This window comes from Thermobia domestica, chromosome 12 (assembly GCF_964235325.1).
Source record: "Thermobia domestica chromosome 12, izTheDome1.hap1.1, whole genome shotgun sequence".
NCBI classification, from domain to species: domain Eukaryota; kingdom Metazoa; phylum Arthropoda; class Insecta; order Zygentoma; family Lepismatidae; genus Thermobia; species Thermobia domestica.
Genome location: NC_137465.1, coordinates 229,187,063 through 229,209,560, shown reverse-complemented (window position 1 = coordinate 229,209,560; position 22,498 = coordinate 229,187,063). Strand labels below are relative to the sequence as shown.

The 22,498-nt window shown below is 34.6% G+C and overlaps 1 protein-coding gene across 4 annotated transcripts in view; it reads right to left on the bottom strand.

Annotated features, from left to right (window-relative positions):
- LOC145667096 (uncharacterized) overlaps window positions 1-21,293 on the bottom strand; it is a 96,132-nt gene extending 74,839 nt beyond the window's left edge. Inside the window, exons 1-3 of one of the 4 annotated variants that reach the window (XM_081734823.1) lie at window positions 21,272-21,293; window positions 10,124-10,241; window positions 5,134-5,324 (exon numbers count right to left, since the gene is read on the bottom strand). In XM_081734823.1, the coding sequence (XP_081590949.1) occupies window positions 5,134-5,324; window positions 10,124-10,174 (242 nt within the window). In that variant the 5' untranslated portion in view covers window positions 10,175-10,241; window positions 21,272-21,293. Of the gene's footprint in view, window positions 1-5,133; window positions 5,325-10,123; window positions 10,242-20,638; window positions 20,991-21,271 lie in introns of those variants that run through there. The other 3 variants (XM_081734825.1, XM_081734824.1, XM_081734822.1) reach the window with 3 other exon arrangements.
- Between the last annotated feature and the right edge of the window lie 1,205 nt (window positions 21,294-22,498).

Here is a 22,498-nt window from a genome sequence, read left to right as displayed (position 1 = left end):
GAACTCAAATTTACTTTTAAACATTTTACGCATAGTCTTATATAATTGACTTCAACTCCCTTTTCTTACATATAGCACGTTTTATATAAATAGATAATGCACATACCTCTTGTTTTCGCACTGATAACATATCTGGATTCTAATTAGACTTAGACAGGAATACACCCTCCATTCCAAAAGAAACCGAACGTTTTAAAAAAACAAAAAAGCAATGTACATTTTGGAACAAATCATTTTTATTAATCAGTGTATTCCCCTTCTGCATCGATACACATATTTGCATGCTCCAACAAGTTGTCAAACGACTTCTCCATGTCCTTTATTGGAATGGTCTTTAGGACGGCGGTCGTCGCCTTCTCAATGGCATCAATCGATGCGTGCCACTTTCCTTTCATCGCCAAATGCAGTTTCGGGAACAGATAGTAATCGCACGGAGCGAGATCTGGTGAATAGGGCGGATGATGCAACCGAATAATGTGATTTTTGACCAAAAATTCAGTTAGAAGTCGCGAACGATGTGATGGTGCGTTATCGTCCAAAAGAGTCCAACTGCCGATTTCGCGATATTCATGCCGAATACGACGAATTCTTGCCAGCAAACGCTTCATGACGCCCAAGCAAAACTCTCCAGTGACTGTCTGGCCGGGCTGAACAAATTCTTTGTGGATAATTCCTTTTGAATCGTAAAAACAAATCAGCATCACCTTAACTTTTGACTTCACCAAGCGACTTTTTTGGGTGTTCCTTCATCCGGCGCTCTCCATTCAGCACTTTGTCGCTTTGTTTCGGGCTCATATTCAAAACACCACGTCTCGTCACCAATTACAATCGATTTCAAGAAGTTTCGATCCTGCCGAGCACTTTTAACGATGTCTTTGCAATGCGCAATTCGATCAACTTTTTGGTCTTCGGTGAGTTTGTGTGGTACAAACCGCGAATTAACCTTCTTAAGGCCCAAAACTTCGGTCAAAATGCGGTATGCGGTTGTTTGAGGAATGCCTAATTCCATTTTAATAGCTTTCACCGACGATTTTTTGTTATGTTTGATGAATTCACGCACTTTTTCGATGTTTTCTTCCGATAATCCAGCTCTGGGACGGCCTGATCTTTCGTCATCATCCAGCGTCTCTCTACCCGATTTGAATCGCCTGAACCACTCGTAAACTTGCGTACGGGATAGACACTCATCACCATATGCATTTTGTAGCATTTGGTGCGTTTCACCAAAAGTTTTACCCAGTTTAATACAAAACTCAATTGCAGCTCGTTGTTTGAAACTCATTTTCCGACCGATGTACACAACACACTGACAGTTGAAACGCAATAACTTTGTTGCCGTGCATCCAAATGTCATGACATTTATACCAGTTGTCAGAGGGACTACGCCATCTCTAGGTAAAATATTACAACAGATGGCACTAGTGGTATTATTTGTTTTCAAAAGTTCGGTTTCTTTTGGAATGGAGGGTGTATATGTAAAACAATTAGCTTACGTCTACTTATATATTATAGTTTAATGTTCCATGAAAATATTGCAAGGCTAAGGAAGACCATGATATGATCATGAATTAAAATGGTGGAATGAAGAAAATGGAAGAACCCGAGAAAACCCTCGCACATGGTGTTTGTCCACCACAAAGATTCTTTGAATAAAATCTTTTATTCAGCTGTGAGTAATACTGTAGAGACAAAATCTATGGAACAAATATGATTTAAATTTATCAACGTTTGCAGTAGTTATAGAACTTGAAATGGTTACCCACTTGTATTGATTGAACATTCAGAGTTCAAAGTCTCGCCAAAAAATCGAAAATCATAGGCATACACTTCTATCCTTGTAATCTTGTCTATCGTATCTACGCGATAATTATATTTATCTCAAGACGCGATTTATTCGGCTAAATCCGACCAATATACAAGTTGTTGCTAGATCGTGATCGAGTTTAAGTGCTAGTTCGATAATCTTCAACATTCGTATTGCAGACTGCTCTTGTGTTTGCATCTACAAGTAGATCTAATCAATCACTCACATAAACAGTGGTACAATCGAATTGCGATTATTATACCATAATACCTCGTAATGTTTTTAACTTTATGACGCCCACCTGGGGTCCGTGCGGACCCCAGGCTTCATTACGATCATATATTTTCTCTGTTACATATTCTTGTCAATGACTCAGAACATCTCTTCTTAAGGTGTTTTCAATTCACCCATGACAATTTACTTATTTGTACATTTTCGTATTTAGAAATTATAAGAATATTTAAGAACCAAACCGTATTTAGCCAATCTGGGGGCCGTGCGGACCCCACGGTTTTCTATGCTTACATAAAGCGCAGAAGAAAAATATATGGGGAAATATTTTTGTCAGAAAGTAACACATGTACGAGGCAGCATAGAAGACCTGGTAAAGTGACTAGTTAAACTATGGTTAAGTAAAGGGGAAAATATAATCATGGAAAAGCACCGAACTCACCGAAGAGTTATTTTTTCAGAGAACAACAGTATTTGGCATTGAGAAAGTGCAAACCATGGAAAAGCACCGAACTCACCGAAGAGTTACTTCTTCAGAGAACAACAGTTTTTGGCATTGAGAAAGTGCAAACGGGACATCACTAGGGAAAGTTTGAAATCCACGAGCGATCCGAAAATGTATGATCTCTTGTTCTTTGAAGAAGAGTTGACCTATGCGAACTATGTCCCGAAGAAAAATAGATTATCCTGCTATTGTCTTATATGCACCATGATAAGACTGTACTTCCCGAAAACAAAGAATCGGATATTATCATAACGTATAATAAAACTAAGTCGGGTGTGAATACAGTCGACCATCCCTGGAGAACAAAGTGAGATGTTGGTTTTTTTTTTTTTTTTTTTTTTTTTTTTTTTTTTTGCTGCAATATTATTGATTGTGAAGGAATTGTTTCGATGCTGCTTTCGTAGACAAAGTTCTCACAATACAATGCTACCACAACTCAAAAGGAGAAAAATATTCCTAAAGAACTTTGGACGTCAATCAATGGAAAAAGAAATCCAGAGGCATTTTGAAAATTCCCAGTGCATGCAAAGTAAAGCCAAACAAGCTATTACTGCGATTAGTATCCTGAAGTAGATTAAAAGACGTTCTGGAATGACCCACGACAAGAACCATTGATGCATTCTTTACCCACAAGATAAGGATAGAAAGTAAAGAACACGATGGACTAATTGTGGTAATCCAGCTTTCCCGGGACATGTGAAAAAACTGTGTAACATACCCTTATGTGCTGGTGGATTCTGAAGTAAATTATATTACCGTAAAATGTTATTAATTGAAAGAAAAGTGAAAATGTAGTACATAGTAAACATAATTAGAATGTGTTGTAGTATACAAATGCTTCACTATATATATATATATATATATATATATACAGGGTGGTAGGTAACTCCACCGACAAACTTTGGGAGGTGATTCCTTATATGAAATGAAAGAAAAAGTTCTGATAAACATAGGTCGAAAAACGTCTCCTTTCAGAGTTATGAACCGCCGAAAATTCGAAAAATCATGTTTTGAAACGCCCTGCCTTAGAAACTATAGAACCTATCCCAAGCGGTTTAAGGAGTTACACAGGAACTAGTATGCGCTCTATCTAAATATCCATGTTTCAACATCCTCCGTTATCGGCGAGACGAACGCGCCATTAGTACTTAAAGGAGTATCCCTATACCTCAACTTCCTTTTTACAGTTCGTTTTGCCGATAACGGACCACGGTAAAACATGGATATTTAGATAGAGCGCATACTAGTTCCTTTGTAATTCCTTAAACCGGTTGGGATCGGTCCTGTAGTTTCTAAGGCAAAGCGTTTCGAAACGTGAATTTTCGAATTTTTGGCGGCTCATAACTCTGAAAGGAGAGGTTTTTCGTCCCATGTTTATTAGAATTTTTTCTTTCATTTCATATAAGGAATCACCTCCCAAAGTTTGTCAGTGGAGTTACCTACCACCCTGTGTATATATATATATATATATATATATATATATATAATGTGTTTAACTATACTACAGTAAATAAAAGTAAGGAACTGTATTCAACAATATAATGAAATAAAAGTCAATAAAAAAGGTGATTACTAACTATAATATTGATTGGTGTCCGCACGGACCCCAGGTTGGCATTAACGTAAATTTTGAAAGGCAGGCGTCATAAGGTTAAGAACGGTGAAAAGTTCCGAAATTGAATTAAAGTTAGTCTACAAAGAACGTTATCTTAGTTTTGACAGAATCAACTTCAGACTCCTCCACTCTCATTTTTCGGGGGGACGGAGCAGTGGCGGCTTTAGCGGATAGGCCGGGTAGACATGAGCCTACCCAAAACTTTTGGAAAATGTATAAACCTAAAAGATACAATAAAGAGTAAATGTATTTTCCACTATTTATATTAATGGTAGATAATTGTTTAACAAATAGCATCAACCACTACTGTAAAAGTAATTTCCTACTCTCAATAATCAATCTAATGTGTATATGCAGGGGTTGAAAAATTTTGTTTGCAAGCACTAGCCAGCTAAAAAAATCTACTAGCCAGACCATTTTGCAGTCATAGTGTTTAATCGGACTTCACTCGCCAAATGTAAGAATGTACTCGCTACTGGCGAGCAGGCGAATGGATTTTTCAAGCCCTGTGTATATATATCCATAAGCGAATGAGCGGGCTTACAGAAAATTAAAAAAACTAAAGCCATCCCTGGAGGGGAGAATGGTAAATTTGTGGGATTTTGACGAAGCATCTAGAAGGGGGAGGGGGAGGGGCACTGTTAGAAGAATGGATATATATTGAGTGTAAAAACAATAACCTAAACAGCAAGTATTCAGTGAACAAAATACCCGAATTGTCATAGATACACTAAACAAATTTCAAAAGTAGAACGAGAAAGAGTTTGTAAAGATGAATGTTCGCGAACTTATTCTATAAACTATGTCCTAACCTAAATCTATTAAATTGAATGTCATTTTTTATTCATTTTGTGACAAATGGCTTCTTATTATTCAAAACACATTTTGATTAAACATAAATTAGTAAGCATAAAATCACTTTCTTTAACTTTTGTGTTAATTTATTTCGCTTATGTCTCTAATAATTATGTTACTTACTTGTCAAATTGCTCTGTTTTGTAGTAACAATAACTTCTGTTGTTATACAATGTTCTATCTCCCGGCTGCAGCTCAAGAGCTCGAGAATAGTATTTGATAGCATCCTCAAAGTTATTTTGCTGAACCATCAGATTACCTTCAAATGCTAAACACTCAACTTTTCTGAGTGGTTTTACGTTAGAACTCTTTTTCTGAAAGAAATAGAGATACTTTATTCTCAAAGTTCTAATTTAATATTCGTCTATAAAATAGTTAGTCAACAACATTTTGTTTCACAATAGAATGTAGATATTCTTATGACACGGTACATGAACATTGTAAGCTTAATTACACTGAAAAATTGCGCTCTTCAGGCACCAATGAGTTTATTATGAAATTATAAAGTAAAAGTTAGCGCTTTTTCACTGATGGCGGTCCGAAGAGAATAGATAGGAAGGTGATTGCATAGAGGGACCAATAAGTATTATAGCATATGGATAGTTACTACAGAAAATAATAAAATTCCAGAATAAGTTTAAAGCTTAGCTGGTATTTTTGTTTTTGCCAAAAATAATTAAATAGATATATATTTCAAAGTTGTCTTGCTCTTCATCCTGGCGTTACTACGTTAATTATATTCTTTCACTCCCCCTTTACATCTCTGATTCTTGATATTATGACTCTCTTGTAAACTATGTGGACTTATGAGTATATAATTAGTATATTTGTATTGGTCCTTTTTCATGTATTGAATACAAGGATACGTACTACACGTATGGTTCGAATCATAAAAACATAATCACTAGTTTCGCTGCACAATATAAATATATAATTTTGCAAATACATAGTAATTGAAAGTATTTTCATAAATTAGGAGTTATGAATAATCATTTTCCCTCTATGAACAGCACATTAGCTAATTACGGTGTTCAAGTACAGAATAAAACAATGAGAATGCTGAGAATTTCTAACCATCTTTCTAAATTTGTACGTATTTTGTAGTGATTTAATTTTGTTTGGAAATTTGTTGTATATTTTAATTGCCATATATGACGGTTATTTTTTAAGTAAAATCCAACTGTCAATAGAAACAAACCTAGTACACTACACATAGTACCATACATATTTTCATTTTCTTTTTATACATTAAGTTTTTTTTCTACATAGTTATCATGTTTGTTTAAACATTTATCATAGCGTTTGACAAGTTCTTGCATTTCACGTCGTAGAAATCACCCACCTGTGACAAAGCTTCGGCTACAGGCGGGTGATTTCTAGACGTAGGCATGCACAAACTTGTCGAACGCTATGATAAGTAACTATGTAGAAAAATAACTTAATGTGCACAGAGGAAATAACCAAAAATATATGCCACTTTCTTTACTAGTTTTGTTCCTATTGACAATCGGGCCTTACTTAAAAAAATAGCCCTCGTATCTCAGACTTTATTCATATAATGATGTATTATGAGGTAGCATGTGGAAATCTTTCTTGTTCCTATGTTGTATATATACATTTATTTTCATTTAACTCTGAAACATTTCTCACGTTTTCTTTAGCAAAGATCAAAATGTGAAATATATATATATGGTAGTGGTAAAGTACAATAGACTTTACTTCTTTTGCGTACATAATTTCATCCACGTTATTTCTTAGTATTTTATTCATGTTTTTGTACTTATACTAGTGTTATTGTTCGAAGTGATGTGGAAAGTGCTGTAATAAAATACTATTGTTTCACTATGCCGCCTTCTGGCTGTATAATCATAGACTGCATTAGCTGTTCGTTTTCTGTTGTACACTAATTGTATATTTTCAAGTCTAGACAGTTTATGAAATTTTCAAGAGAACTACAATATCACGGATTAACTATGTAAGAAAAAAAGGTTATGTAATTAGTGGAACTCTGTCGACACGAGGAGAGGTTGAAGAAATACGACTTCGAAACATATCTCCGAACACCATTTATTATTTTATAAAATTGGAAAATCACAGAAGCTTATGAGGAATGAGTTTCAAATTTTGTTTGAAATGGTAATATTGGCAATTGCTTTAAATGGTAACTTGACTTCGATATCTAAAAGAATCTTTTACTAACCTCTTTTTGTAAGTCTAATGATAAAGTAAGCCGTAAGGATACGAAAATTCGAAACTTAACATTTCTAACAAACACACTTTGGGTATAAAAGAGGTTGATAAATAGTATACCGATAAATAGATACTAGGTAAGTCCTATAACTATTCTATCAGGCCTTGTTTCCATTTTGTATTAAGACACAATAACACACTGAGCAAGGCTATGTGACAATATGTTAAAAAAAAAAAAAGCACTATCACGCTACAGTTTCGGCTATGTTACATAGTCGAAACTGTAGCGTGATAGTTTATTTTTACATGCGTGTTATTGTGTATTAGGTAAGTCGTATGTGTATTAGGTAAGTCGTATTATGTATTAGGTAGTCGTATACGCACACCATCCATGCTTAGTGTGCGTATCTAATGGGAGTGTTATAAATTTCCACAGACACTGTCATATAATCATTTGATTTATACACTTACGTTATTTATGATGTTAAAAGAAATTGTGCAGTATACTTGTTTGTAATAATTTCCGGTTAAACGTAATAAAAGCCTTACGGAAGGAACAACATTGACGCATTATAACAACTATTAAATTAAAATCAGGAATGCGTCTAAATATTCAATAATGCCGAAATTTTTCCGTGACGGGAATCCCCACCTTCGTCAGTTGTTTATTTATTTATGTAATTTCCCGCTGCTAATTGAATGACGTCTCATGATTTCCATTATGTAATGAAAGAAAATCTCATTTTAGGCACACTAAAGCTCACTTCTAATGACGTTCATCTGTTTCCAGAATGTAACAAGTAACCTTTACCGTACCTAAAATGATATTTTTTAAAAATCTAATGATATTTGTAATTAAATTTGGACTTATCTGAAGCAGATATAAAGATGATATTGAATACAATTGTTCTCACTCTAATATGTAAGAATTTCATTTAAAAGAGATCTAGATAAAGTTAAGAATTTATTTGAACTAACTTACTTTTGAGATTGTATAGTTATTTCCCAGACTTATGATTGGTGAGATTTCATATTGGATAGAACAATTAATGTTGCTTGAACAACTTTACAGTTATTACACACCTTCTATTATTTCGAAAGGCTAAATAAGTAATAGTAATGATGAAAAATATCAAATTCGAATTTCAAAGATTTAAGCGTTTCGTGATCTCTACACAAAGAAAAAGTGGTTTCTGGATATTTGTCTGTCTTTTCCAACGTCCTGATGTATGTATTCTCACTTAAGGGCCAAACCGTTTAATCTATCCGGACAAAAAGTTAAGGATTATGTAAAATTCTCCAAGGGATCTTTTGAATCTTCCTACCTGCTTCCCCTCCCTTACCAATAAATAAATAAATAAATAAATAAATAAAAATAAAATAAATAAATAAAAAAGTAATGCTAGTTTACAGAAGATAATTTTTTTTAAAAAAAACACGAAATTTCTCGAAAACGGCTCCAGCAATCTTGTTTATATTTTAAAAATCAATATTTCATTTTGAACCTTTATAATATGGTATAAATATTTTTTCTGGAAAAAATCCAGGTGTAGATTACTCTTGAGAGTAAGTTTTTATGAAACATTTTCTCAAAAACGACTCAAGCCATTTTGTTCATTAAAAAGAAATTTCATTAACAACTTCACAACATGATATAAGTCATTTCATCTGAAAAATACAAACATGACAATTTATTTTTGAAGGTGTTCTTTTATTGGAAGTTTTTTTTTCTTTCTTTCAAAAACGTCTCAAGCGACCCATAAATGAATGTTTCAGTAGTAAATTTAACTGCAGTATTAAATTTAACTGTAGTAAATTTAATGACATGATTTAAGAAATGAGAGGGAGAAACTTTAATGTGTTGGCTATAACTTTTATTATAGAATTTCTATAATAAAATACATTGACTTGATTTTTCACATTTATTTTTCATATACCTCCATATAGCTTCAGGGTCGGCCTTAGGCAATTTGGCATCATTTGCCGCTCCCTTCCGCTTTCTCCAGAAAGAACAAATCTTAAACTCCACGATTTTAAGTATGCTACCCCATTATGAACAGCGAAAGGGAGGGAAAGAGCACTCGAATTCAGAAAGACCTAAACACTACAAATACAATCTCGTTGTGTCTGTTTTTCTTTAAATAATAATCGATTATGTTAGTGAAAAATAAAGTGAACATACTTCCAGAGGGAAGATAGTAATCCTTTTTATACAATTCAATATCAAAGTTCAATCTCAATATATCAGTTCGCAATTCCAATGCAACTTTCTCTTTTATCTTTATTTATTGATTTTTCCTTCTACATCTGTAAAATTTAAAAAAAAATCACCTTCAGTGATAAGGAACTTGTTTATGACAAAAACAAGTAGACTAGTTATCCAATCAAAACTGTGATAAGTAACTAAATGAAACAGGTGTTCGTTACTGTTCGTCAATTGAGTTCTTGTATTTGATAACAATCAAGCAATTCGTGCTGGGATTTGTTTGACCATTTGCTTTAGCATTGTCCATGTGACCTTAAACTAATGAGACCAAAGTTTGATTTATGAATGTAGCATTCAAATAGAAGATCAGGTTAGTAAATTTAACTACCATCATCATGAAATCTGTTTCCAACAAGAAATATTTATTTTAAATAATACAATTATGACAGATTTTGTCGCCCCGTGCAAATGCACGTGTTGCATATATGACAGAGCCGACAATGTATAGCTTTCAAAATTTCCCAATTTGCCATTACGAACATTTTATGTTAGTGTTTAAATGATTATATCTTTTATGATGGGAATCAATATAAGCATCTTCACATTCTCACATTCCCATAGGGAATTTTACAATTTCTCTAACTTCTTATTTTAAATAAATATATATATATGATAATTAAACTGAAACTTCCAACTTAATTCGAATAATCTACAAACCTTCTTGCCAACTTGAATTCCCCACGATGAACTTTCACTTGCACTAGCCATGTTGATTGTTTATAAGAAATGAAAATTTTCTTTTCTGAAACTTCTAAACACTGGTTAGGCCTATAAGCTGAAACCAAATGAAATGAATTATTAACTTAATTTAACGTCTCGTGATTACATTCAGCTTTAGAAGACGGATTATCAGGCAATGGATGATAATGAAAAATTGAAGATGATAATGGAAAGAACGAAGGAAAAAAAAAAAACATATACACGATACTGTTCACTATAATACTACATGATTAGGGTCTATATATATGTAAACAAAAATAAACACATTTTAAAAAAAAATAAATTAAATTAAACAAAAATAAACGTAATTTTAAAATAGGAAAATTAAAATTAACAACAGTTTTATATTTGAAAAAAAAATCCCATACAATTATTGATTTTCTGAAAAGATTTCGTTTAAGATTTTGAGCAAAGACTATGAAAAGTTTCTTCTACTGGTCTGTCAAATAGCTCAGTAAAATGAAATCTGTAAGTTTCATGGGCGATGGGTATGCTCTGTAATGTATTTAATTGTTGGTTCATATAAGTTTCTTATGAGTTTTCGATTTTTCATTCCAACCCAACCTTCTTTAGAACTTCCAACAACAATTCCCAATTCACGCGGTCAAAGTCTTTTCTAGATCAATAAATACCACGACACCTGTTTCCCTTTTTCTAGAAACCTTCCACCCATCACTCTTAATAATACAATTGCATCTCTTGTATCCTTACTTCTCCTGAATCCGAACTCTTCTTCCTCAACTTTTTCATTTGTTCTTCCACACAACCTTCTGTCCAGAATTCGAAGCAAAATATTTGATGCATGAGATATGAGACAGTTCTATAATCCTCATGTCTCTTTGGGTTCGATTTCTTAGCCACTGGTATCATGGTTATCTTAAGGAAGTTTTTAAAGTCACTCTCCTGTTTCATATATTCGCAACAATTCTTTCTTTCCCTTGTCTCCCATACTTTTAATGAATTCGATTGTTATATTATCTATCCCGATTGACTTTCCATTCCTAATCTCGGAAACAGCTTTTTCAAACTTATCTCGAAGAATACTAAACCCTTTATCATCCTCAGCTACTTCATTTTCTACTTCAACATCTGGGCCACTCTGCCTGTCTCTACTTTCACATTAAGTCCTCAATATATTCTTTCCATTCTCCTAAGACTTCCCTTCTCTCGCGGACTAACTTCCCATTCTTATTTTCTACTGCCATCGTAATATCCCTTGTTTACTCTGAAGTTCCATGGGTTTCACCTCCTTGTGCATTTTTCCATATTTCCCAAATCTTTCTAATTCTTCTATGTCCTGAATGATTAGGAAATAATTGGTGAAATGGGAATGTGGAAGAAAACGGAAGAACATCGAGAAAACCCACAAACATTATTTTGTTCACCTCAAACTCACATTTTGGGAAGCGCGGTGGCTCAGTGGTAGAGCGTTCACCTCCGGTGCTTGGGGTCCCTGGTTCGATCCCAGCTCGCACCGTGTGGACTTTGTGGTGGACAAACACCGTGCTCGTGGGTTTTCTTTGGGTTCTCACGTTTCCTCCCACTTTCTTAATTCCACCATTTCACTCATCTCTCATCATCACCGTCTCCTTTAGCCTAACCGGCATAATCGTGGGACGTAAAACTTAAAGATTTCATTTCATTTTCAAACTCACATTTTCTGGTAGCGAACCAGTAGTCCACCGCATCAGAGACCATCTTTCGGCTACTAAAAAGTTACCGCGCCTTCTCCCGTCCACAGTGACAAACGAGATAGTCAATATAACTTTAAAGATTATCTCCAACTTAAAAAAAAAAAAAAAAAATCAAATAAATAAAGAACATGCTTTATATGTAAATCTCATTAATATACATTATTTTCTAAAATTATAAATATTTTGATGAAAAGAGCTGCGAAAAGACAAAAAGTCCGTCTTCAGTGAACATCACGCAATAATTTGGAGTTCTTTACTGAGAAAACTGACAATTAAGAAGTAATTTCAACCAAAGATTAGAGAATAATTGAGGCATATTCCGGAAGAAGGGCACATAGACCGTTTTCGTGAATGGAGAAAAAGAGCCTTAAAAATTGTATTAGAATATATAACAATAACATAATCTTGCAAATACCTGTTACAGGTTTTCTTAAAATAAATGATCTATTTGTCCAATAAATAGCTTTAGGGTGGCCACTCATTTGGAATTTCAAAATTCCCTGACTTTTCCAGAAATTTTCCCGGTTTTCCAGAAAATTTCTAGAGAGATCTAAAATTGATATATCATTGTTTTTCAAAGCTTAAACAGAAGCTACAAGCGAAATGCAATGTGGACTAGAGGATCATTATTAAAAAAAGAATCACAAAAAACACTAGCGAAGATAAATAATCTAATTTTAATCACTTACTTGCCTAATTTTCAATTCTCCTGTGTGTTTCCCCTCCACTGTAACCAACTGCTGCACAGGACGAGAAGAGGAATGTCTATTTCTATCGCTTTCCAATCTTAAGCTTAATTCTAGTCACAAAAGTACACACACTTACAGTCCACTACTAAAACACAAATTACTGGAACGAACACTACTTTACTGAAATGTTTTAAAACCTCAAATCACAGATTTGCAGTTCACTAAAATTAAACTGAAGTTAAGACCACATCCACTTAAATGTTTTAAGACCTCAAACCAACAATCTCATCATCAATTGCAAACAGTTTCTCCTTGACATCATTCAACAACTTCATTTTCTTCGCCTCGAGTTCAATAACTTTATCCTTAATGGCATTTCTCTTCTTCTGTTTCTTCTCTTCCTCTTCTTGATTCCTCAGAGACTCAACATATACTCCATGAGCATTGCGGGCAGCATGGACAACCCTCTTTGTAATTGGAAATTTATCAATACTACCCACAGCTGAAATGTTATCATGTACCTGCCTGAGTGCAATTAGACTCAACTCGTTTTGATTTTCAATTAAACATTCTTTGTTGATTGAAAATCCCCTCTCCACACTAGCATTTCCATGAGATAAAATGACGAGAAATTTCACAAAATCAGTCATGTGTATTGAGCATGCGCCTAAATGCAGCATCTCCATCCAATGGTCATCTAATCTCTTACTTTTCCTGTCATAAGTCCTCATTGCTTCCAATACAAGAGGATTTTTAGCAAAAACTTTGAATTCACCTTGGATTTCATCAGCTAATGTTCCTGAAATCCAATTCTTGGATACTACAATTTCTAGGCAATCGGGCAATCTCTTTGCAGCTACAGTATCATCCATAACAAACACACTTGGATCCAGGGAAGGAATTGCTCTTGTCAGGTAGAATTTTAAAGGTGACCTGTTCATTATTTTCAGTATGAATTTCTAACATCCTGCGCGACAGTCTTGTCGAAATTCAAGAGTCTGTCTATCCGATACGGTATTGGCTTTTCGTATAGCATCCTTTGATGTGTATCCAATGTTTACAAACTTGGCTGGCTTTAAGTTTTCGCTATTATTGAAATCAATCTTAACCAATGGCCGGCCTTCCAAAACACTATCTTTTACAAAACGACCTGCAACAGACAATACTATGGCCTGGAGCGAGTTGTAAAGGAAAGGAGCTAATGGAGCTTCTCCCTGAAATTCACGCAGGAAAGGTTCAACAGTTTTTGCTAATTTTGTGAAAAAGCCAAGTTTTGCATCAAGCAGGTTATCATTTGTGAAATGTCTTACAGTATCAAAGCTTTTGCACTGTGGTACTTTCTTCTCATCAACAGCCCATTGTACGTATTTCTTTACGTTCGGTAATATTTCCATCGCCCGGGAAGCAACGTCTGAATTTTCTGTCCATCTAATGCTGCAAAATTTTTTCGGAAACACAGAAGACCCTGTGCATCTTATGTAATCTGCACGACGAGCTGGAATAAATAAATTATAAGACGCCCTTAGGAATTCTTCTAATTTCCAACCTGTTGCTTGCATGGCAGCTTTAAAGCACAATTCATAGTATGGCAGCTTTAAAGCCCACAACTTCCAATATCAAGAAGAATTGGATCTGAAGGTGAACTTGCAAGATCTTTCTGCAGGTCACTTAAAAATTTGAAATTAACATGTGGGCCATCCATCGAAACTTGAACAATTTTCTTGAGGTCCAAACCTAAGATACCATTCTTGAAATTAACTTGAATGTCTGCTGACGTTGAATGTCCGAGGAACACTGAATTTAAATATCTTGCTGACACTTGGTTTTTTTCATTGTCCCAAAACCGAATCGTAAGGTCCATTTACTGCTTTTGCGAGACTTTGTTAAGGCTTTCATCAAACCCAATAACATAATGCTTGCAAGCTTCTATTTCTTTGAGAAGATCACCTTTAAAAAGTCGTCCAAGACCATGAACGATAGTATAAGCTAACTTGGTACATTGTAATTGCATCTTACTACAAATTTCGCTATCAGGGAACATGAGCTTGAAATTTGTTGCCAGTCGGGAAGCAGATCGGAATGACAAGTACTCCATTACTGCCTGCAAACACCACAGAACTTCAGCTTTAGTTACTGACTCAGACACTAGAAACGACTTTATAACGTTAGCATGTTTATTTTTAATAGATTCTTCGGAAGCCACCAGCATCTCTTTACTTACAACCAGTTCTTCAGCGGGACAAAAAGGACCTGGATTCTGACCACTACATTCCACTGCATTCTTTTGCTGACAAAAAGTTGTTATCGGCCGAGTTACTAGAGAGTTCTTCACAGCTGCAGTGTGCTTTTTGCCTTCCATGTGGCTAATAATAGCCCGTTTCCCCATGTTGCTGAGGCTAAAAGTATTTCTGCAAATCTCACAGAATGCAGCATTCCTGTTGTCCTTCACAGCAGAAAGCCACAATGAGAAATTTGGGTTGGACAGCCAGTCGTTCGAAAAAGTAGCTTTTTTAGATATGATTGAGACGCAAACACTCAACTACCGTTCAGCCTTTATATTAATCATGTGACTACCAAAACGGGATGCAGGGGCAACAAGTGTGTGAATTACAAAATGGTTCCGATTTCGCTCCAGCTCAATTCATGGGCAGCACTAAATGATAAAAGAATATGAAGAAAGTATGCGCAGCCCAAACCAGCAGAGCTAGACAAACGAAACCTGGAACGAAGGAGAGATCTGGGGGCGAAGCCCCCAGCGACCAAAGCTATTTTGTATATAAATAAACCGGCTAAATGGCCAGGAATACAGGAAAACGTAAATTTTCCCCCGAGTAAAAATTCCCGGTTTTTCATCAAAATTCCCTGACTTTTCCAGAATTAAAAATTTCCCTGACTTTTCCAGGTTTTCCAGGTGAGTGGCCACCCTGTAACTTGTATTAAATGAAAAAATATTTTACTCTAAATATTTATAAACATATTTGTATAAAATGTTATGTGCCCCTTTTTCGAAAATCCTTGTTAGTTGAAGAAATAGCACACTATTAATGCATCACAATAATGTCTTTATTCTAATTAAAGCAAATATAAGCTATTACCCATGGCAATAGATGTACTATGGATTTAATCCTGTTCATACTCATTCAATATATATTCAATCTAGTTGCTGTCTTCAGCTGACAAGAACTTCATTAAAGACCGAACGTCTTTCTATTTCTGTTCGGTCACTCCAATAAAAGGGACAGGCTTAGGGTCAATATCACTCAATTCTTCGATATTAGTTTTTGAAAGATAAGATGTTGACATGTTGGCATGTACGTAATAGAACACAGCAGAACGCCTGATACAGTGTACTTTATCATTACATATTACATAATGGTATAGTTTGAAGTTTTTGATGATGGGTTGGAATGAAAGAAAGGATCAAGAGCTGAGTCCAAATCCTTAATCAAATCTTTATTTATTGTCAATTCAAAAGGAGATGGATTCTGTCGACAGGTAACGATGGTTTCTAACCATGGCTTAGCAGATCCGATTCGCTCCAAGTTTTTTTTTTATTATTATTATTATTATTATTATTATTTTGTTTCGAACAAACCCGAAGTTGCGGTCGCACTGGCTAAACGAGTGTCCACACACAGGATATAAACAAATTATTTTTACTTTATTCACTTTATGAACTTTAGCGAACCAAGAACAACATTTTATTATTGTAGTGTTTCCGTTTTGTCCACCTGTGGCATCTGACAACAATACTACTGTTCTTAGTTCTGAAACTTGCTGAGATTCTTTTTCAAACAGTCAAATAAGAAAGAAGCGACCGCTGTTAGAGTCTGAAGTCAGCTGTGCGCCAAAACAGTAGTGCAAAGGCTTACGAAAACAATATCGCCAGTCTGCCAAAAATAAAGATATCGAGATGAAATTTTCACATCGTATTTACCTGTACATAGCTAATTATCCGTAATGTGCAAGTCTAAGGCAATGTTCTCTTCACATTACCGCTGGGCAACATGAATCTGTCAAAGGGATGAAAATTCTCAGCTCAGATACTTTGTACTTCATTTTCTTTAATACTATTTACATTTTATTGGAATTTTGTATTAAAGAATTGTAAAATTGTTTTAATTTATTCTTTGCATAGTCGGAATTTTTAAGTAACAAGATTTTTAATAGAGGGATTGTACGTCAGACTGGAAAAGTTAATTTCTTCTTGATAAAAATTTGTCTTTCTAATATCTAAAAGTAGGAATAAATGAGCTCATCTAAGGTTCATTTTGCTTTTTAATTTTGTAGATAGGATAATTTCGGTTATTCTCCTATTTTGTTGACTTCATCAGAGATTTTAGAAGGAATGAATTAGGAAATCTGAGGTATTACGGAAGGTAAAAACAAGTAAACGGAGAAATCTTATAAATAAAAGACGTATAGTTTTTATTCTTTTATAAATCAATCTTGTTTCTTGTGACTTCAGAACTCCACGCCACTCAAGTTTGCTTTACTTTGATTTTATCGATTATGACTAAACTTGTAAAATTATAACTTACCATTTTTTCCCTGATAAATAACCATTATTGTATAAAGTCTGCAATACCACTGTTGACTAACAGAATTTTCTATAATTATTTCAGAGAAAAACACTTCCCTTCTTCGGGCACTGACTGATTGCAAATTTACATATTTCCATTTCTTCTTATACTGCCAACCCTTAAAATAATTTATCCCTTTTAATGTAAACCAAAGGAAATTGCTTACCTACTCGTCTAAATAATTTTTTTCGGGACTACTATTTCGCATATCTATCTGAACCATCTGCAGGTTCTAGTCAGAAATCAATTTGAATATAGAAGTTTACTACATTTCTTCTTCTTTTGGTGTATATTGTAATGGTTTGGCATATTAGTGTTTTGGAAGAAAACTTTAAACCTGCCGACAATTTACTAGAGAAGAAGAGAGTATAAGTTTACTACAGGGTTCCTACTTATTTGAGGAGAACGAATTCCCTGACTTTTCCAGGTTTTCCAGGTCATGATTTCCAAATTTCCAGATATATATATATAACGTAAAAAAAAATCAACTATATTTTTCCCTACCAGGATGTTCCTTATCTACTATGCATGTATATGTATATAGTGTGTGTGTATTTGTAAGTAGAGAAAATGTGCAAAAGAAATTTGTTTTATAAAATGTCAACTACCATATAACCGGGCAAGGCAAAAAGAGAAATGGGTTCTGAGAAACAGAATTCCGTACTCAGGTTACTTTACTTTTCTTCCCTAACCTTTCCAAGATCTTTTAAAAGTAAGCTAATTCCTTGACTTTTCCAGGTTTTCCAGAATTTCCAGGTCGATGGAAACCCTGTTACTACTTATATTTGTTTGTAAGCTTTTTTCTCTGAACCCTTTTGAACTAACTACTACGAAATTGGTAATAATAGGAGCAAAAATTTTTGAACATGTCAGTATTTTACCACTGAAGAGAGTGAGTGGGTTTTCTATTTTTAGTCACTTACTACATAGTATCTCAAAGATTTTTTATTATTATCTTATTTTATTTTATTCTAGTGAAATAAAAGATGCTATGTAAATGAAATGAAATCTTTAACTTAACATTCCATTATGCCCTGTCATCTAAAGGATTAATAGAATGAATAATTAATTGATAGAATGAACAACTGGAAGGAAACGAAAGAACCTCGAGAAAACCTGCGGACACAATGTTGTCCATCACAAACTCACATGATCTGGGATCAAATCATGGAACCCTCGCACCAGAGACGGGCGCCCAACCACTGAGTTACGAGTGCTCCCTACAGTGTACATTCAGCATACATTACTAGATAGGAAACCTAAGTCAATACTCTGACAAATTAATTTATTGCAAGCAATTTCCTTGATCTTTTACTTATTAGAAAATGAACACTGTAAGAACCTACTTGTTTACTACAAATTTGTAATTTTATGTGCATGTACATGTTCATATATACATATATATGAACATAAAAAAGTGAAATGTGAATTGCAATGTCAAATGTTAATCTACAGTTTAATATGAAATCCGAATTACCGTAATGTTCCAATTTCAATGTTTTCCTACCGGAAATCGATCTCAGGACAACATGCAAGAAATGAGCTACTAGACCAGCGAGGAGGGCTCCTACTTTTCATGTTTGTATCTGGGATCTCATGGTATTGAACCAGGCCCGTGGGACGCTCAGTCCTTCTGCAACGAGCTTCAATCCCACTGAAACTTTCTGTTGTTTATTTATTTATTTTCCTGTTTTGCATTCAACTGAGAGTATTCTCGAGTACGCATACGGTTTCAAAATTACAAAATAATTACATATATGCTATAAAAAAAACTTACAAATACAGTAATGCATACATAACTATGACTTTTATTAGCTTACAAATTCATAACTTAATTAACAAAAAACATTTATACATTGTTTGGTGTGTATGTGTGAATACAAGGTCAACAGAAGTTAGCTCTGCCAAAATATATCTCCCTTATCTTAGTGTCCTGGCTACGGGCCTGTATGGAACCTGGAACCGTTTGCACAGAAAGAGAACGCTGTAGTATATTAGCTAAGAAGAATAATTTACACAGATATTTAACTTACTAACTGACTGGGTGAATTATTTTTTCTCGATTCTTCTTAAAATTTCAATGGAACACTTTATGTCATGCTAGAAAAAAAATCTTCTAATTTAGGTCCAGTTCAGAAAATGAAGCGGGTTAACTGCCTCAGATGGCAGCACCGAAATACAAAATTTAGGCAAAATAAACAGAATCAGGCGAATGTCAGCATGAGAGGAAGAAAAAAAGTAATAAAGGTAATCAGTATAGAGTGATTAATCAGGAAACAAAAACGAATTTAAATACTGGACTATATGAGTTCTCATTTTTTTTTTTTTTTTTGTTATATATTGATGCGATATTAGATAAATAAGCAATAGAGCATAATATGGTACTGCTTCCAGCCAACGAATCTAGAACGTGTATGCTGGAGTAATGGAGGGAAATACAGAAATGTAGAACGGAAAATAATGAGAGGAGTTGTATTCGAACTAAATATGGTGAAATGGGACAAAATTTTGGATGCTATCCTATTTTATAGGGGAATAAATTTGTAAAACATGTTACTTGATTCATAACAGGATTGTACAAAAGCATTCGTGCTCTTTAGTGACCATCTAGCACATGCTGGTTTGTTTTTGTTAATTCGTTTTATGCACTGCAGTTTTATGCCATACATATGTGCTCATGCTCAGCCCTCCTGAAGTCAATCTGCACCCATTTATGCAATTCCTCCCTTAAGAAACACTTTCTACGGCAGTAGGGCCTGAGTGTATTGCCTCCTACAAAAACATCATGTATGATGAATATAATTATCCTCTATGTGGCAACGTATGCGTTTCGTAATTTTTGATGTTCCACAGACATGTATTTGATAGGGGACTCCGCCCCAAGCCTCCTTTATTTTTATTTATTTATTTATTTATTTATTTTTTTTACATAATACTGTAGTAGTGTTGGTTGCAAACGAGAGGGTAACGATTTATTTTCGTTATTTCTAAATAGTGCGTAGCTTGCAGCACTTATCAGTTGGGAGGTACTAATTTTATGCAGTGATAGAATACAGATGAATACGCATCTCGTGAAGAGCAAAGGAAGCATGAAAATAATATTTTTAAAAAATGTGATTAACAGGTAACAGTGAACGGCGGAAATTAAGGAGCAATTCTAGGTAAGGTATATTTAAAAAAACTTCCAGTTTAACGTCCCACAATTATGCAATTTAAGAGACAGATGATCAAGGTAAGTGAATGATTATGGAAGAACTGGTTGAATGAGAACGTGGGGAAAACTGGAGTACCCGAGAAAACCCACGGACAGGATGTTATCCACCACAAACTTACTTGATCGAGAATCGGGCCAGGAACCCCAAGCACCAGAGGTAAGCGCTCTAGCACTAAGCCACTGTAGGCCTACATACATTGATACCGTAATCTGATTAACAAAAAGCCTTAAATTCCCTTCCTTAACATCATGGTAAAATCTAATATCCTTACCTCTTCATCCCTTTTGAGATTATTGAAGATTTTTACTCCACAATCACGAATTAATTAGGCCTAGTTTGCATCACAAATCCATTAAACTTTGAACAAATTTCGTTTTCTTAATATTCCTGAATTATGAGAATCTGCTGCATTAGATTATTCCAAAGATTCGACACACGTCTCATTCCACATTAGATTTTTATAATTCGATTTGGCTCACGGATTACAACTCAATTTTAATCAGTGACATCCAGATCAATTACCTTGACTCGAAGATGTCAAAAATTAACGGACTTCCACTAGTGGAATCTTTTCAAACTTCAAAACTCCTTGAATTGGTTGGAAAAATTTGCTGATTCAAAAATACCTCATGCATCCGTTTCGAAAACAGTATTTTTTGTTGTAAACATGTTATTTAAGTTGATTTAGTATTATTGCTTTTATCAAGTAAAATGCGATCACTCTCCAGGATGAATAGATCACGAAATTATTAATTTAATATAATAAGCCATCGATTATGAATTAATTTAATTTAATTAACTTCTAGAAAGTACAAGAAATGTCAGTTTTATATCAGAATATTTACAACTGTTTATTTATTTTTAATTAACTAGAGTAAATGTTACAATCTTTATGCACACTTACCTGTTTACAATATTTAAAAAAAATAAACATGTAGTGCGAGTTGCATGTCAAAAAGCGATTGGGTCAGTTAAATAGGCTCGTTGATTATCACCAGCAGGGGCGTACAAGACACGAGCTAAAGCTTGGAGCATTGCTACGAAGGAAGGTTTAGATCAATTTAATAATCTGGATTTGGAGGGGGGATAAACTATTGGTATTGGTACATTTATTTTATTCCATCTTCCATTGTGTCATTCAAGGTTTAAATTAAAAATCATTTTACATCCGTTTTGCTCATGACGCTGTATGTTGTTTCAATATTAGATTGGTTAACTAGCAGTAAAAATGGAAATTTTCAGTTTTACTTTCTACAGTTATGTCTTGTAGGCTAAAGTGAATGCTGATGATGAGAATGAATGAAATGATGGAATGGAGAAAGTGGGAGGAAACAGAAGAACCCCGAGAAAACCACGCACACGATATTTGTTCAGCAGAGTGCACACTTGGGAAAAGCTGGGATAAACACAGGGACTTCATGCACCAGAGGTAAATACTATTCCCGTTTTAATATGAGGATGAACCAACTCTGCCCAATTTAATAGTAAAAGTAGTTAATGGACAAAGAATTCAAGGTCTCGTTTTAGTTTGCGGTAATCGTCATGAGCTATAATTGTTTGTTGCCAGGGCCGTAACTTGTGGGAGGCAACTTCCCCCCCCCCCAGAGAAGCTCCCAGTTATTTAAGGGGGCCCACTTTAAGACAAAATTTTCATACTCCATATACGATACGAACATGAAATTATAAATGAAGCATCAAACAGATTTACTATATTACATAAACAAAACAGCGTACAAAAGGTAAATAAAAACAAAAATGAGTCTTGGGCCCATTTCAGTAAAAAAAAAAATGTCTACTATTAGGGGCCCTAGAAGCAATATTTATTCGTATGGCTTTGAGATTTGTCAATATTGTCTCCTTAATTAATTTGTCATGTATGGAAAGGGCCCATGGGTGTAACTAACCACCCCACAGACTTTGCCGTGCGGGAGGGCCCACAGGCTCCGGGGGCTCATAAAGAGTAAAAGAAAGGTGGAAAGAGGGAACCAAAGAATTAGAGAAACAACTTTTTCTAGGGGGCCCAAATACGCGTATTAATCCTTGCCCCCAGAAAATAATATAAGTTACGGCGCTGCTTGTTGCGTTTTTGTATAGCGTTGCAATCCGGAATTTTGCGAGACTGATTTACAAT